The following is a 15,246-nucleotide window of genomic DNA, read 5'->3' as shown; positions in this document are numbered from 1 at the left end:
AAGTGAACGTCCGATGTGCGAAATCACGATTTCAAAGGGGCATGATATTCAACTAAAAGCGGTCGACTAAGGTTAGTCGAGTTGCATGGTGCACTCGACTTTTTCACAAGCGATGTGCTGAGACTGTGGAGGGAGATCGTACTTCAGTGAACATGGAAGTAGCCCATTTCTTCACTGTAGTGCGATCTCGGAGTTGGTATATTTCATGTGCAGGGTTTGTGGGGGGGCACAGTAGTAGAGGTGAGCTAACTGCTGTGGTTGGAAGAGGGGAATGTCGAAAATATCAAATGCACTTAATCGTGCAAACCATTTGACATCCTGCCCTTTCATGCTTTTCAAAAATAACATTTTTCGGCCATAACATTACTCGACCTAACACTAATCAACCTTTCAATAGTAAACCTATATTATATTGGCTAGGCTTATTTAGGCCCTTGGGCCAATAGCCTAGTACCTACATATGAACCTATAAACAAATCTGTTGGGGGGGGGTATAAAAAATAAAAAAACGTACAATAAGCTAATTTAAGGGTGTGCACACTTATGCAACTAATACTCTGTTGAAGCACCTTTTGATTTAATTACAACTTTCAGTCTTCTTGGGTAGGAGTTCATCAGCTTGGCAATATTTGCCCACTCTTCTTTGTAAAAGCGCTCCAAATCTGTCAGATTGCGGGGGCATCTCTTGTGCACATCCCTCTTCAGGTCATCCCACAGATTTTGTATTGGATTTAGGTCTGTGCTATGGCTGGGCCATTCCAAAACTTTAAATTTTCTTCTGTTGAAGACATTTTTTGTTGATTTGGATGTATGCGTGGGGTCATGTCGTGTTGGAAGGTGAAATTCCTCTTCATCTTTCGAGCAGACGCCTGAAGGTTTTGGGCCAAAAGTGACTGGCATGTGGAACTGTTCATAATTCCCTCCACTTTGACTAAAGCCCCAGTTCCAGCTGAAGAAAAGCAACCCTAAAGCATACTACTGCCACTAACATGCTTCACCGTGGGGATGGTGTTCTTTTGGTGATGCTAACTGTTGCTTGTGCCAAGCATACCTTTTGGAATTGTGGCCAAAAAGTTCAACCTTGGTCTCATCAGACCAGAACACATTTTCCCACATGCTTTTGGGAGACTTGCTGTATCGTTTTGCAAATTTTAGCCGGGCCTGGATGTTTGTTTTTCTGCGTAAGAAAAGGCTTCCATCTTGCAACCCTACCGCATAGGCCAGACATTTGGAGAACATGAGAGAATGTTGTCACATGTAGTACACAACCAGTACTTGCCAGAAATTCCTGCTACTCCTTCAGTGTTACTGTAGGTCTCTTGGCAGCCTCCCTGACCAGTTTTAGTCTGGTCTTTTCATCAATTTTGGAGGGACATCCAGTTCTTTGCAATGTCACTATTTCCCATATTTTCTCCATTTTTGATGACTGTCTTCACTGTGTTCCATGGTATATCCAATGCTGTGGACATTTTTTGTACCCTTCTCCTGACTGATAACTTTCAATAATAACATCTCTTCGATGCTTTGTAATCTCTCTGCGAACCATGAATTCTGCTGTAGCAGGCAACTGAGTAAATGTCAGGAAAATCCTACTAGGACAGCTGAACTTCATTTGGGGTTAATCAGAGTCTCTTTAATTGATGGCAGGTGTGTACCCAAGAAGACTGAATTGCTGTAATTAAAGCAAAAGGTGCTTCAACAAAGTATTAGTTTAAGTGTGCACACTTATGAAACCAGCTTATTGTATGTTTATTTTTTTATGTTTTTTCCCCTAACAGATTTGTTTTTCAATTGAATTGTACAGGTTATAGGTCACATTAAAGGTGGGAAAAGTTTTGAAATAATTTATTGTGGTCTCATTTTTATATATCACAAAAACCTGGCATTCTAACAGGGGGTGTGAATACTTTTTATATCCATTGTGTATGTATGTACATCACACACACACACACACACACACACACACACACACACCTTAACCTGGAGCAAATGCCTGTGGTACTCCCCCAAGTAGCCACCACTCAGCTTTGTGCACATCAAACAATCCATCAAGGAGCTACTGAAACCTCTGCCCCTCCTGTCACATGGTGTTTTCCTTTCACTTTAAAGCTTTAATTTCAATCTAACAGCCTCCAGCCACCATCATTTGAATGCAGGCAGTTACCAATAATAATAAAACAAGTCTCTAAACTGCCTTCCTCTTCTTAATCAAAAGTTCCAAGCTTTCTACATACCTCTTTACGTTTTAATATTCACACCAACCACCACCACACCATAAAGCTCTTCCTTGCCAAACACAATCAGTTACCAAAACCTGGCCAGCAGAAAATTTATGATTAGATAAGCAATGAACTAAGGTAAACTAATCAGACAAAGAATGAATAAATGAATTGTTCAATATAACCTCAAGTATGTGTTACTATAGCTTCTGGGGAATATTACACAAAGTCTTGAGTACATCTTTAAGGACTATCAACATAGCACTTCCACTGCTATCAGGAAAATTGCAGATGTCATGACCAAAAATTAAGAATTTTCTGCTAAACAAGAAAACACTGCTATCCTTCTAAAACAAACTCCCCGTCTGGTTAATTAAATCATTAAACCTCTATCAATTCCAAAGCTGCTGTTTTTTTTTTGGGGTCTATATCAGCATTTATACCAATTTCAGAACTCACTACTCTGAGCTTACGGGCTTCCCTCAACACCTATTAAAACAAAACATAAAACCCAGACGACAACTCCCCTTACTTAAGAAATGCCCCTCAGTCCCATGTGCTGTCTATAACTCGTAGCCCTAATGCATTTCAAATCAGTCAGTAAAAATTTAAGAAATCAGTAGTCCTCTTACAAGCGTGCCAAACACTTCCTTCTCATTAAAAAACGGTTCTAAGCTTCATTGCGATTTTCCTTCAAATTCTTATGACAATTATTCTCATTTTGCTAAACTTCCACAGCTTGGCTCGAAGCTAACTTCCAGTCCTAGGAAGACATGCCAAATTATCCTTAAAATCCATGGTCCCAACATTTGCACCCCTATAAAACTTTCTTCACTAAACAGCTTCAACTTTCCCTTACTTGACCGCTTACTTTCCCTTACTTGACCGCTTTCCATCCAGAAGTCTGTTCCTCCTTCCCATAATCATCTCTCTTTCTCCCGATAACTGTCCACCATAGTTCCCAAACCTTTAGCCTCCACATCACTATCATCCTCAGCTACTGTGGAGGTTGGCCACTGATCTAGTTTTTACTCTCTAAAGTTGGCCAAGACCTTCCTGCAGAAAGACACTTACAGAACCCACGGTCCCAGAGTCTCTTCTGTCCATTCCATTTCCAGACCATGTCATATAGTTTTAACTTTAGTTTCAAGGCGTCATCTTGAAGGACAGCTTCAGTCAGGGGGTGGTGGGGGTGGGTGGGACTAATAAGACAGTCATCCTGAACATTTTTCATATTAAAAGTTCCTAATGTTTCATGACTTCCCAGTTCCATGTTTTTTATCCGGAAAAACTCCTTAGGTTCATAGGTAGTTACGTTACTAGGCATGCAGTCCAGGAGACCATTAAACAACAGCCTAGCCTAAATTCCCAACTGTCCAGAAGCACTACTTTGTTAAGTGGCTTGTTCAAATGAAGGCTGAGGGAATCAAACCCTGTACCAGCTATCAACCTTAATCCTCTGCACCAAGTGCCGGACTAAGTGCCGTTATCTACTTTAATACAACTTTCTTAAACTTGCTTGCCTCTTTTGCCCCATGGAGGACAAAACACACAAAAAGCAACCCCATGTCATGGCTAACTAAGAATACCTTACTCTTCATGCGGCTCCAGGATAAAGCCTGGAAACACTACCATAAAACTAAAACTAGCATCGCCCTGAACTAATATAAAACGCTTCCTAACAAAGCAAAAAAAACATTACCTCAGATCGCAAAGCCTATTTTTCCATACTCCAAACAAACCATAATACTAACCCAAAAAAATTCTGGGATGGAATTTCCTCTCTCCTTAACCCAGATAAAAAAAAGAGAACCCCTGCTCAGACCCAAATGCCTCTAACTTAGAATTTGCTTCCCAATTCAACTCATTCTTCATGGATTCCAAAGCTAAACTGACATCATCCTTCACTAATAATTCTACTTCCCCACACACACACCTACACACATCCCTTTCTCTTCTACCAACTCCCATCTCCTAACCTCCTCCCTTCTCCATGAACCCTATCCCCATCATAAAAAAAACTACTTCTAAAAATGAAACCATGTTCTAATGCCCCAGACGAGATGCCCTCCTACTTCCTACAAATAGCAGCAGAAGCTGTTAACCTACCCTATCTGCATATTAATAAATCAATCAATCTCAGAGTGCCATGTCCCCAGCTCTGGAAAAAAAAGCCTTTATTATACCACTCCATAATGGAAGAAACAATGACATCCTTAACTTCCGACCAATCGCTATCTTATCCCCTATTTCTAAACTTCTTGAAAAATGCATCCACCTACAACTTCTACCCTACCTCTTAAGTAATAACCTTCTCACTCCCACACAACATGGATTCCAGCCTGGCCAAAGAACCACCACCACACCCTCCTTTCCTTCCTAGAAATTAAGGCCTGCGACACCGGTCATATTGTGTCCACCCTCCTTTTAGACCTTTCAAAGACCTTAAACACCATTTCACACAACCTTCTCTAAACTAAAGCTATCCCACTCCTATCAACTGGTTCACCAGTTACTTATCAAACAGGCAACAAGCAGTGGAAAAAAGCTATTTCTCCCTAAATACTCCCACAGGTGTGTCCCAAGGTTCAATTCTAGGTCCCCTTCTTTTCAGTATCTTCATAAATGACTTTCACCATGCCATCCCAAACACTAACCTCATCCAATATGCCGATGACTTGACAATAATCTGCTCTGCTACCTCTACGTCTTCACTAGCAAAATTAACCCAGGACGCCTTCTCTTCTACTGAACAATGGATGCTAGACAACCATCTGGCACTCAATACAACAAAGACTAAGCTAATGGTATTTACCCCTTCTAAAGCCATCACCCTTGATAAAAGTTTATTCTCAGTCACTAGCCAAAATAATACACCTCTCGAAATAGTCCCCACTGCAAAACTATAAGGAGTCCTCCTTGATGATCGGCTAAAGTTTGATAGCCATATACAAGTAAATATCAAAACACACACAAGAAACTTGGCTTACTTTATCGCCACAACCGCTACATCTCTCCTTCCACCAGGCTTGCTCTCGCTACTATTTACCTTATCCCTTCCCTCCTTTATGGTGCCTCTATCCTTACTACTCTACAATCTTCCCTCAAGTCAAAACTCTCCTCCTGCTACTACAAAATTTCAAAATTTGCAAGTGGCCAGAGATCCTCTACCCATCACTGTATTTCCCTACATCAACTGAACTGGCTTGAGCTACCCAATTATCTCCCCTATAATCAACTTATCCAAGCGCACAAAATTATTTTTAGCCGCTCTCTCTGCTCCTCCCTGGTCTCTACCTTCCAAATGCATCGACCTAATAGATGTCGAAGATCTAACTTCTAAAACCTAATAGAATTGCACAAACCTGCCCGCCCACCAGGAAAACATCTTCTATCCCTCTCTCTAGCATGCCATTGGAATGCTCTCCCACCTTTCATCCGTACCACTAAGTCTTTCTGCCTGCAAAACCTTACTTCACTCATACCTAACTTCACAGTGGGAATGCTCTTGTTCTCATCCTACATAGCTTCCCTTACCTTTCTCACTCCCCACAAGTTATTATATCTGTAAATAAACTCCTATAGTTTCTATATCTCCTAGCAATAGCAGTAGGAACTATCAGATTGTACAAGAAATGTATTTGCTTATAATGAAATTTAACTTGCATTGTACTAATTGCTCCTTCTAATGCCACTACACTGCAACTTATTACTATGTACTTTCTAAATTCTTTCATATTTTGTAATTTTCTAAATTTGTAGTCTTGTAACCTCTATCACTGTATTTGTATTTAGTATTTTTTTGTATTACTCTGGAGGTCTTCTCCCCAGGACTCCATTGAAAACAGGCTCCTCATGTCCCAATGGACCATCCTGGCAAACAAACTGCAAATACATAAAAATAAATAAGTTCCTTCTTTTGTCAAAAGCTCACAACAGTTGTCACCAGATAAAAACAACTGATGTAAATAAACCTGGGATAAATCCACAGAACAAAATAGAAAAACACATTTTGGTATATCAGAAATGGAACCATTAATCAAAAAAATGCGCTATAAATGGGAAAAATTAGATCCTTGTAGTGTTTCACTACACCTGTCAAAATGATGAGTCGGCTGTACTGTCACATCATTATAACAGGTGCGAAACACAATGAGCTCTGTTTGTCAAGGACTGTTACTCCATTGTTAATTCCCACTCTCCACTTTTAAAATTTGACAGGTGCAAGGGGGTGTAAAGGGTACCTGCCTCAATTACAAATGTAATTAAGAAAACTAACAATCTAACCTAATCTACCTCTCTCCAAATAAAGCAGCAGTAACTTGCAATGAATTAGCATTAGGAAAAAAGGCAAGTAGTTACAAAGCAACAAACAACTCAGTCTGCTTCTTTAACCACATCGCTGCAATTCTGGAAAAATCACTTCTGCCAATTCTAGTTAGCCTCCATAATGACATATACAGAAACCCTGCCAGAAGGAAGGAAGGAAGGCTGGCATAAATCCACTTGTATAGGTACGTACTGGGCTTAAAAGGTTTATCCAGTTTTGAAGACATTATCTCTGCTAGACAAAAAGCAGAAGCCAGCAACTGAGCTGTATAAACTAATTTAATTAGTTAAAAAATAAAAAAACACAAGGATAACAGACCGGTTTCGGCTATGGTGTTAACCTAGCCTTCATCAGTGTAAATTCCCAAAATATCTCAAGGTTCTTTTATACACATAGAAATAATTAGTCACAAAGTTTCATTGGTGAGCTCATGAATGTTCATTAGTATACAAAATCATAAATATTCATTAAGACTAGGCTGGAAGAGTCCACCTAATTTCACAATCCATTTCTTTTACATTTAGTTTGCTGTGCCAACCAGATTAGATCTGTCGCCTATTATTTTATCAATGATGGTGAAATGAAATTTTGCTGTGGTATGTTTAAGAGTATGTTTATACATGGTGTTACTCATTCTTTTACATTTAACATCACTGAGGTGTTCAGAAATACGCAACTTGAAACCCACTGTGATAAGTTGTTTCAACAACTGAACAGAAACATAACAACGTTCAGGTCCAATGTATGGCATCTTAAATTACTCAAAGCGTACACAGCTAAAGGGATAACTTCCCAGAGGGCTTAGAGTTAAAATTCAGCCATAAGTAACTGAATTAGATTAACTAACCAGTGAATGGTTAACAATACAACAAAATTGCTTCATGAAATTTGTGGAAACATTATCCAGATATTATGAGCGCATTATTGATGGGGAAATCCTTAATGTTAGAAAATTAGACAGTAATCAATACAAGGACCACACATTTTTTTCCACTCAATTGTCCAAACTTAGCTCAGATTTACTTACCTTTGAACAACAACTCAAGGATAAGAAACTCAAAAAATTTCAAAGGGACCAAACAGATTATGACAAAGGTCAGCCCTTTCCACATACTAGACATGTTAGATTTGTAGGTGGTTATCACAAAACTAATACCACCCCCAAACGCAAACGTCCCAAGTCCATTCTTAGAAAATGCAACACATATACTGATTCATCAGGGGGGATTCTTCTTCTGGTACGGATTTGGACACTCAGCAAACCTCAGATTCCCCCATCCCCAAATGTAATAATAGTGTGGCCGCTTTAGGCCTTACAAGAGGGGAGGCAGGAAACATCGAAAAAATAAGAAGTTTGGAGGGTTTACTGGAACTGTTGACAAACAAACAAGTGTGCTAAAACAAATGTATTAAACATTTCTGATGTAACATTATCTGACTCACAAACTGCTTTGCTAAATAAAAGCAGTTTCTTTTATACCGGGTTTTTTTGTTCCTGAAGACACATTTGCACAAGATGTGACAGCATTTTGCACATTGCTTAATTTAAAACTGTATTTTCATGACAAAAAATATGATGATGTTACCGTTGACAATTTTAAATACCACAAATCCACCTTTGTCCCACCTATGCATCCTTGTGCGAGTCTTTTCCAAAATAGTGTTCTCAAAGATCTACACTTTACTTCGGGTATGACTCACCCCAAATCTAACAATCTCTCAAAGACAGATATGTCAACCTTACAGGAACTTACCAATAAAAATTTGGTTATCATCTCTGTGGACAAAGGTGGTGCTGTGGTAGTCATGAATTGGACCCAATATGATGCTGAGGCTCAGAGACAGCTGGAAGATGCCAGATATTATACCAAAATGCCTCTTGATCCAACATCTATATTTAAACAAATAGATACGTTTTTGGATTCAGCAGTAGAAAATGGCATCATTACACAAAACACCAAAAATCATCTTACTATATCTGATCCCAACAGCCAATACATCTATTTTCTGCCGAAAATTCACAAAGATCCTCTGCATTCCCCAGGCCATCCGACTGTGGCAGGTAATGGCTCCTTAACCGAACCATTATCTGAATTCCTAACTAAACACATCAAACCATTATCGAGATGGGTAAGATCCAGAATTCAGGACACCACAGAATTTTTAGGCATCATAAATGATATGCAAATAGAAGACTATTGGTTGTTATGCACTTTAGACATTAGTGCATTATACACCAACATACCACATTGGGCAGGGCTAGATGCAGTAGAATATTGGCTATACAAATCAGAGCTATATAAACCTGGCTTTAACGCTTTTCTTATATGCCTAACTGAACATGTTCTCACCAAAAAGGTTTTCTTCTATGGAAAACAAGGTTATCTCCAAATACGGGGTACTGCAATGGGCGCATCATTTGCCCCCATATATGCAGATCTATATATGGCATACATAGAAGAACAAATCATTTATGATGTTACACACATTTATACAAGAAATAAGGATAACACCCTTCGTACAGAAGTATTCAGAAAATATCCAGAATATAACACCTTACTCCACGCATCCAGCTTTCATCCAGCACATATCACTAAAAACATCCCCAAGTCTCAATTTATTAGGATGAGATGCATTTGTTCAGAAGAAAATACCTTTGAGGTTTTCCGTAAAGATTTGTCAAATAGGTTCCAAGAAAGTGGCTACAGTATGGGTTATGTACATACAGCAAGCAATTATGCTGCAAATTTGGACAGAGAAGACATCAAGTATAAACATAAATCACAGAACACAAATAATAATCTACGATTTATCACTACATACGGTAGAAATACAGAGTCATTGATGCCATTAGACGACACTGGAACATCCTTCTAGCTGACAATGTTTTGTCACACCATTTATCCGAGACCTGTTCTCATTTAGACGGGGGAAAATATTGGATCTCATTTCAGTCACTGCAAACATCACCATGATGCTACTAACCAGAATGCGATCCAAACCTTAATTTCTGGAGATAAACTCATGGGCTGCATGCCATGTGGTCATTGCAGCCATTGTAAACATGTGCTAAAAACCAAACAATTCTCCAGCAGCAATTGCAGTACTATATATGACATCAGGTTTTTTGCAAATTGCAGCACGGATTGGATCATCTATATGGCTTCTTGCAGTTGTCATGCATTTTACATAGGACAAACATGTAGACCTCTCAAGTTGCGTATTTCTGAACACCTCAGTGATGTTAAATGTAAAAGAATGAGTAATGCCCTGTATAAACATACTCAAACGTACCACAGCAACATTTCATTTCACCATCATTGATAAAATAATAGGCGACAGATCTAATAAATCTGGTTGGCACAGCAAACTAAATGAAAAAGAAAAGAAATGGATTGTGAAATTAGGTGGACTTTTCCAGCCTGGTCTTAATGAATATTTATGATTTTGTATACTAATGAATATTCATGAACTAACCAATGAAACTTTGTGACTAATCATTTCTATGTTTTGGGAATTTACACTGATGAAGGCTAGTTTAACACCATAGCCGAAACCGGTCTGTTATCCTTGTGGTTTTTTATTTTTAACCAATTAAATTAGTTTATACAGCTCACAGTTGCTGCTTCTGCTTTTTGTTGACCATGTGTTTTTGCGCTGTGCAATCACTTCCGTGCAGGGGATTTCCTTTTGGGCGATTATCTCTGCTAGACCTTGAAAAAGAAGCATTTCAGAAGAAAGTATTTAAAATAGTACAAGCTGTACATAGTTCATAGGTTCATAGAAAGTATTTAAAATAGTATAAGCTGTACATAAGCCACACAAAGGCTTACTACAGGAGCTTAGTACATACTACTAGAGAAAAACAGAACAGGAAAATAGAAATGTTCAGGAATATCAAAGGCAAATAAAATACATTACTATTTCTTAGATAAATCAAGGTGCAGAAAGGTCACAATATGAACACAACTGACGGAGGCTGAGAGTTAATGGATCTATTCTTTAAGAAAGTGGCAGACAAAAATAGCCCCCTGAAAACTGTCAAAGACATGAAAAGAATTCCATGACTTAAGAGCAACTAGGAAACTCCAGTCATGATGAGAGACTGAATATTAACTACGACTACGGGCAGCTCACCCAACAGACAGGCAGTAGGTAAAGCATTTTTTAGATGGTTAAAAATCTGCTGTTTTGCCATATAAATTATATGAAATACTTAATGCACGTAGTACAGGGTTGGGGCACTGAAATGTTAACACACTCCTCACACACCAGCTTCCTAAAATAATTAGCAAGTACTGATGGGGAAAATCATCTTCCTAACAAATGAAGCAAACTGCAAGCAAAAGTTAACAACAGCGTCTTGCTACTGCTTACAGACTCAGTGAATCTGTAGTAATAAAACTGATGAAAGAAACAGCATCAAGAATACATTTTGTGCTTCCTTTCCTGCAAAATGAGCATGAAAGTAAACACCTTATTAAAAATGTATGGTTAAGACAGCAATAATAAAAGGATGTTGTCTCTTTTGGCTTTTCCTGGTTAGGGGTCGTCACAGCGGAACTCCGGTCTGCTAATGACTGGCAGTAGATTTTTACGTACAGAGTTGCCGGCTCTGACGCACAACCTTCAACGAAGGTACGCCCATTCACGCACGTCTCCACACAGAAGACACTCTAGCTGAGAATCAAACAGGACAACGTCTTACTGCAAGGCGACAATGCTACTGCAGCACCACCACCGCAGTTTAAAAGGATAACATTCAAAATGGTACACATCAAAAATCAAGTGCTGCTTCAAGTCACAGTAGGAATCAGTGTACACAGAAAAAAATAATAATGGAACTTGAAGTGAATAAAATTAAGTAGAAAATATTCTTACCGCTATTGTCATGTCAAATGGGCTAAGTTCTTCCTCATCAGTGGATTCAAACATGGCTTTTGAAGCATCAATCAGGAAAATTATACTATCCCGTCCAGCATATTTAAATTCACCTAAGAAAGGCAGACATAAGGGTTAGTAGTCATCTTTTTCCTAAAATGACAATATACATGTTTTTTCTGTCCTCCCCTCCTGCTGACAATATGCCCCACAGCACAATTTTGCAAATTCATTATCTCCCTTTTAAGTGAGGCCTTGCGGTGAGATAGGTAATTACCACACAATTTCTTTTCAGATCTAATGTGGGGGCACCCATGAGGAAGAACTGATGTGCAAACCTACTAAAATGATGGCTTGTTATATCTTATGCTCAAATCAAATATATAGTTGATAAGAGTATAGGCAAAGAGAAAGGAATAGGAGGATCCTAAGTGAAAGACCAGTACTTGTAGGAGTATTAGTAGAATCTAGAACAGAATCTATTAAAAAAACAATTAGTACAGCATACAAAATAATGCAGGACAGCTATAAGAATCAAATCAGAGGACGTTAGAAAGGATTGGAAAGAGAGACTAGATAAGCAATTCACAAAGAAACAACAGGGGGATATATGTATGTGTCCCAAATATGCAACAGAGTCTAGAAGATTTAGGATTTTTGCTGGGAAGTGTTTACATAGGTATTTTTATACCCCAAGTAGACTCCAAAGAATTTTTTTCTCACACGCAAATGCTGTGATGGGAAAGAAGAGGTATCTGGGAACATTTTCGGGGAGTGTAAAGAGTTGTTATACTTTAAAGATTCCCCCTGCCAAGTACCTTTTCAGAGATACTGGGGTAAGCAAATTGGTGTAACTAAGGAAAAATTTTGAGCTATGATACAGAATTGGAATTGCCTAGAAATTGCAAGGCCTTGTTGAGTCTAATTATGGTGGCTGCCAAAAAAACAATTACTAGAAAATGGAAATCAAAGTGTAAATCAACTTTACTAAAAGCAGTGAATACAGTAACACAGATAAAACTGGAGTTGAGATCTTTAGAAAAGGACAGAAGCAAATTACATAAATGTAACTGTGGGAACAATACATACAGAAGAGGAACTAGGTTTAAAAGAAGGCAGGATTTGAATGAGATATGTAATGTTTGAATTGCAATGACTGGATAAATTATAAGTGCTGTATAATGTTTGCAAACAAAATGATGTCAATGTGGTTTCTGACGTATGTTTGCAACTAAAATTATGTCAATATGGTTTGTTTTCATTTATATAAATGTATGATTAACTATGTCATACGTGATAATTTAATAAAGAGGTTTGTTATTTGCTTTAAAAAAAGCAAATCAAACATATGGTGAAGACAAAAGCATGCAAATGAGATGCATGTGAATATTCTTAGGCCACGAGTTGCATGCTGTAACCTCATTTTCCAGCAGGCATCAGCAATTCAACTAACCAGAGCTCCACTATCCTCTCCACAATGGGCAAATTGGTCACTCACTTCCACCACTCCCTGCTGCTTTGCTGCTTTTCCACTGTGAAGACTGCTGATCAGTTCTAGGCAACTTGAATTAGAATCAGAGCTTTATCCTTCTGTGTCAGTCAGCACTTGACACATTTATGCTACCTGTTCACTAGAAATGCACAATGCCAGCCTTATCATTCAGAAGGATTCTACTCTGCTACGACATATGATCTTTAACAGCAAAGTTCCAGGATGGTTACTTTCAAGCTCCTCAAAACACCATGAAATTCTCAGTGGAGGAAAAGACTGGATCCACAAAAGACAATGCAATTTAATTTATAATTATAATAATTTATTACACAATAATTAAAAGATGAACAACTATGAAAGAGAAACAGTAAGTGCTTTCATGCAGTAGCATAAAAAGGTTGGGGTGAGAGGGGCACAAAACAGCCAAACCTGACCTCTCTTTAATGCACTACCAGCTTTTGGTCAAACCTGAGCATTGTAGCACTCTGTGTACGGTCTAAACTGTAGCAGTTTGCTACAATTAAAAGAAGAATTTTATTTGTTTTGGAGCAGGCACAGAAATGGGACCTGAATGGCAGGGGAAGAAGGGCAGACGGGGGCCTGTCGTGCATCTGGACACCTGGTTGGTATGCCAGCAGAAAGAACGTACATTTTTTTTTTTTTTTTTTGCTCTTCAGAGGAACAGCAAACCCTTCAATGTAATAAGCCAGTCGCTAGTGATCGGCTTATTACAGTGAAGGTTTTTTTCTTTTTGTTGCTGTGCAATGGAAGAACTGGGGAAATTGTATCCGACTCAGCTTAATACAGTAAAGTGCTTTCCCTTTTTTTTTTTTTTTTTTTTTTTTAAAGAGCTGACAGGGTGGGGTGCTGGTTCATGGTACTGGCACTGGGCATTGGTTGACCCAGTTACACCTCTCATACACATGGGACTTCATCATACTGCAGCACATACAATGAAATGGCTAAATTTCAAACTTAAAACCCTCATTGATCGTGCAACTTCTTACATGTTAAAAACATACCTTTTCCATTTTTTCTTCAAAACACATTTAAAAACAATGTGTTTAAACCCTTACCTATATATGCAGTCAATAGTATTTGCCATTTATAGTCACAACTACCCAATTCCATAGGTCTATTATCCCCTCTGATTTGCTCGGAAACAAAATTTACTACAAAAAAACTGAACTTTCTAAACTCCTTACACTGTTGTGAATGTCTAGAAAGTGCACTAGACTGGTCACCTTTCCTGGTTGCATACGTAAGCATGAACTCTGGTAGGCCAACCCTCTCAAGGTCTACTTACTAGGTTAATGAAGTTGGACTTGTATGAGACAAAACACTCAATTGCTATGGAGTTACTGGAACAGTAATGTATTTTGTGAACACTGAATATTTGGATGATCAGCACACAGGTGGTCATCTTTCAATGGTATGACTTTCTTTCTGCATTAAATCAAGGTTCCCTGCATTCTGGAAGACGACATGGGGATACACTTATGGGTTGGATGGTCATACTCTAATATCCAATAGCTGGAAAAATATGGGGCTATTAGTAGACAGTGACTTGGATTTTAATAGCTTTTCTGAGTACTCTAAGATGGTAAAGATACATCACAATTAGGAAGGCATCTGTCTGGTTCTAATATACAAGGCTGTAATCAGACCCCTTATGGGAGTACTGTGTTCCCTTCTGTATTCATAATTGGCCACAGAGTTCAGAGGTTATTTACTAGGAAAATTAACAAGATCAGACATTTTGAAAGACTTAAGAGAGTTAACACTTTACGTCACAGGTTAGAGGCTGCCAAGGGGCGATACAATTATGAAACAAATATTTATAAAACGAGTTGTTGGCTGCAACACTTGAGGCTGAGTTTGTAAATCAGAAATAATCTTAATCTTGTTTCCTTACCTGCATTAAGAATCATCAAGGAACTCAGTTCATAACAGAGAGCAGTTTTTTTGTGGAATGTATTTCCAGATCATTTAAGAAAAAAATAATCTGGCTACTTTTAAAACCTTATTAGATAAATGATTTGAAGACAGTTTACAGTCTTGATTTTATTGGTTGCAAACTCTTGAGCTGTTTGGCTCTAACTATGTAAAGAACACTGATCAAAAACACAGGTACTATTAAATGATCCTGCAACACCCTCGTTGCTTACATATTTGGGCGGTGCAGTGATTAGCATTGTCGCCTCAAAGCAAGAGGTTCTCCAGTTTGATTCTCAGCTGGGGTACCTTCTGTGCGGAGTCTGCATGTCCACCCTGCGTTTGAGTGGGTTTCCTCAGGGTGCTCCGGTTTCCTCCCACATTCCAAA

General features: G+C 38.5%; 1 protein-coding gene across 4 annotated transcripts in view; it reads right to left on the bottom strand.

Moving 5' to 3' along the window:
* The window catches only part of XRCC6 (X-ray repair cross complementing 6), a 367,025-nt gene that overhangs the window by 268,359 nt on the left and 83,420 nt on the right, over positions 1–15,246 (bottom strand). For all 4 annotated transcript variants that reach the window (XM_044066525.1, XM_044066544.1, XM_044066515.1 and 1 more), the window contains one exon: positions 11,431–11,543. In XM_044066525.1, the coding sequence (XP_043922460.1) occupies positions 11,431–11,543 (113 nt within the window). The remainder of the gene's footprint in view (positions 1–11,430; positions 11,544–15,246) is intronic.

The sequence above is a fragment of the Protopterus annectens genome, chromosome 1.part0 (genome assembly GCF_019279795.1).
Source record: "Protopterus annectens isolate FY-2018-M chromosome 1.part0, PAN1.0, whole genome shotgun sequence".
Taxonomy (NCBI): Eukaryota; Metazoa; Chordata; order Ceratodontiformes; family Protopteridae; genus Protopterus; species Protopterus annectens.
The sequence above is the reverse complement of the archived record's forward strand: the minus strand, read 5'-3'. Positions and strand labels throughout refer to the sequence as shown.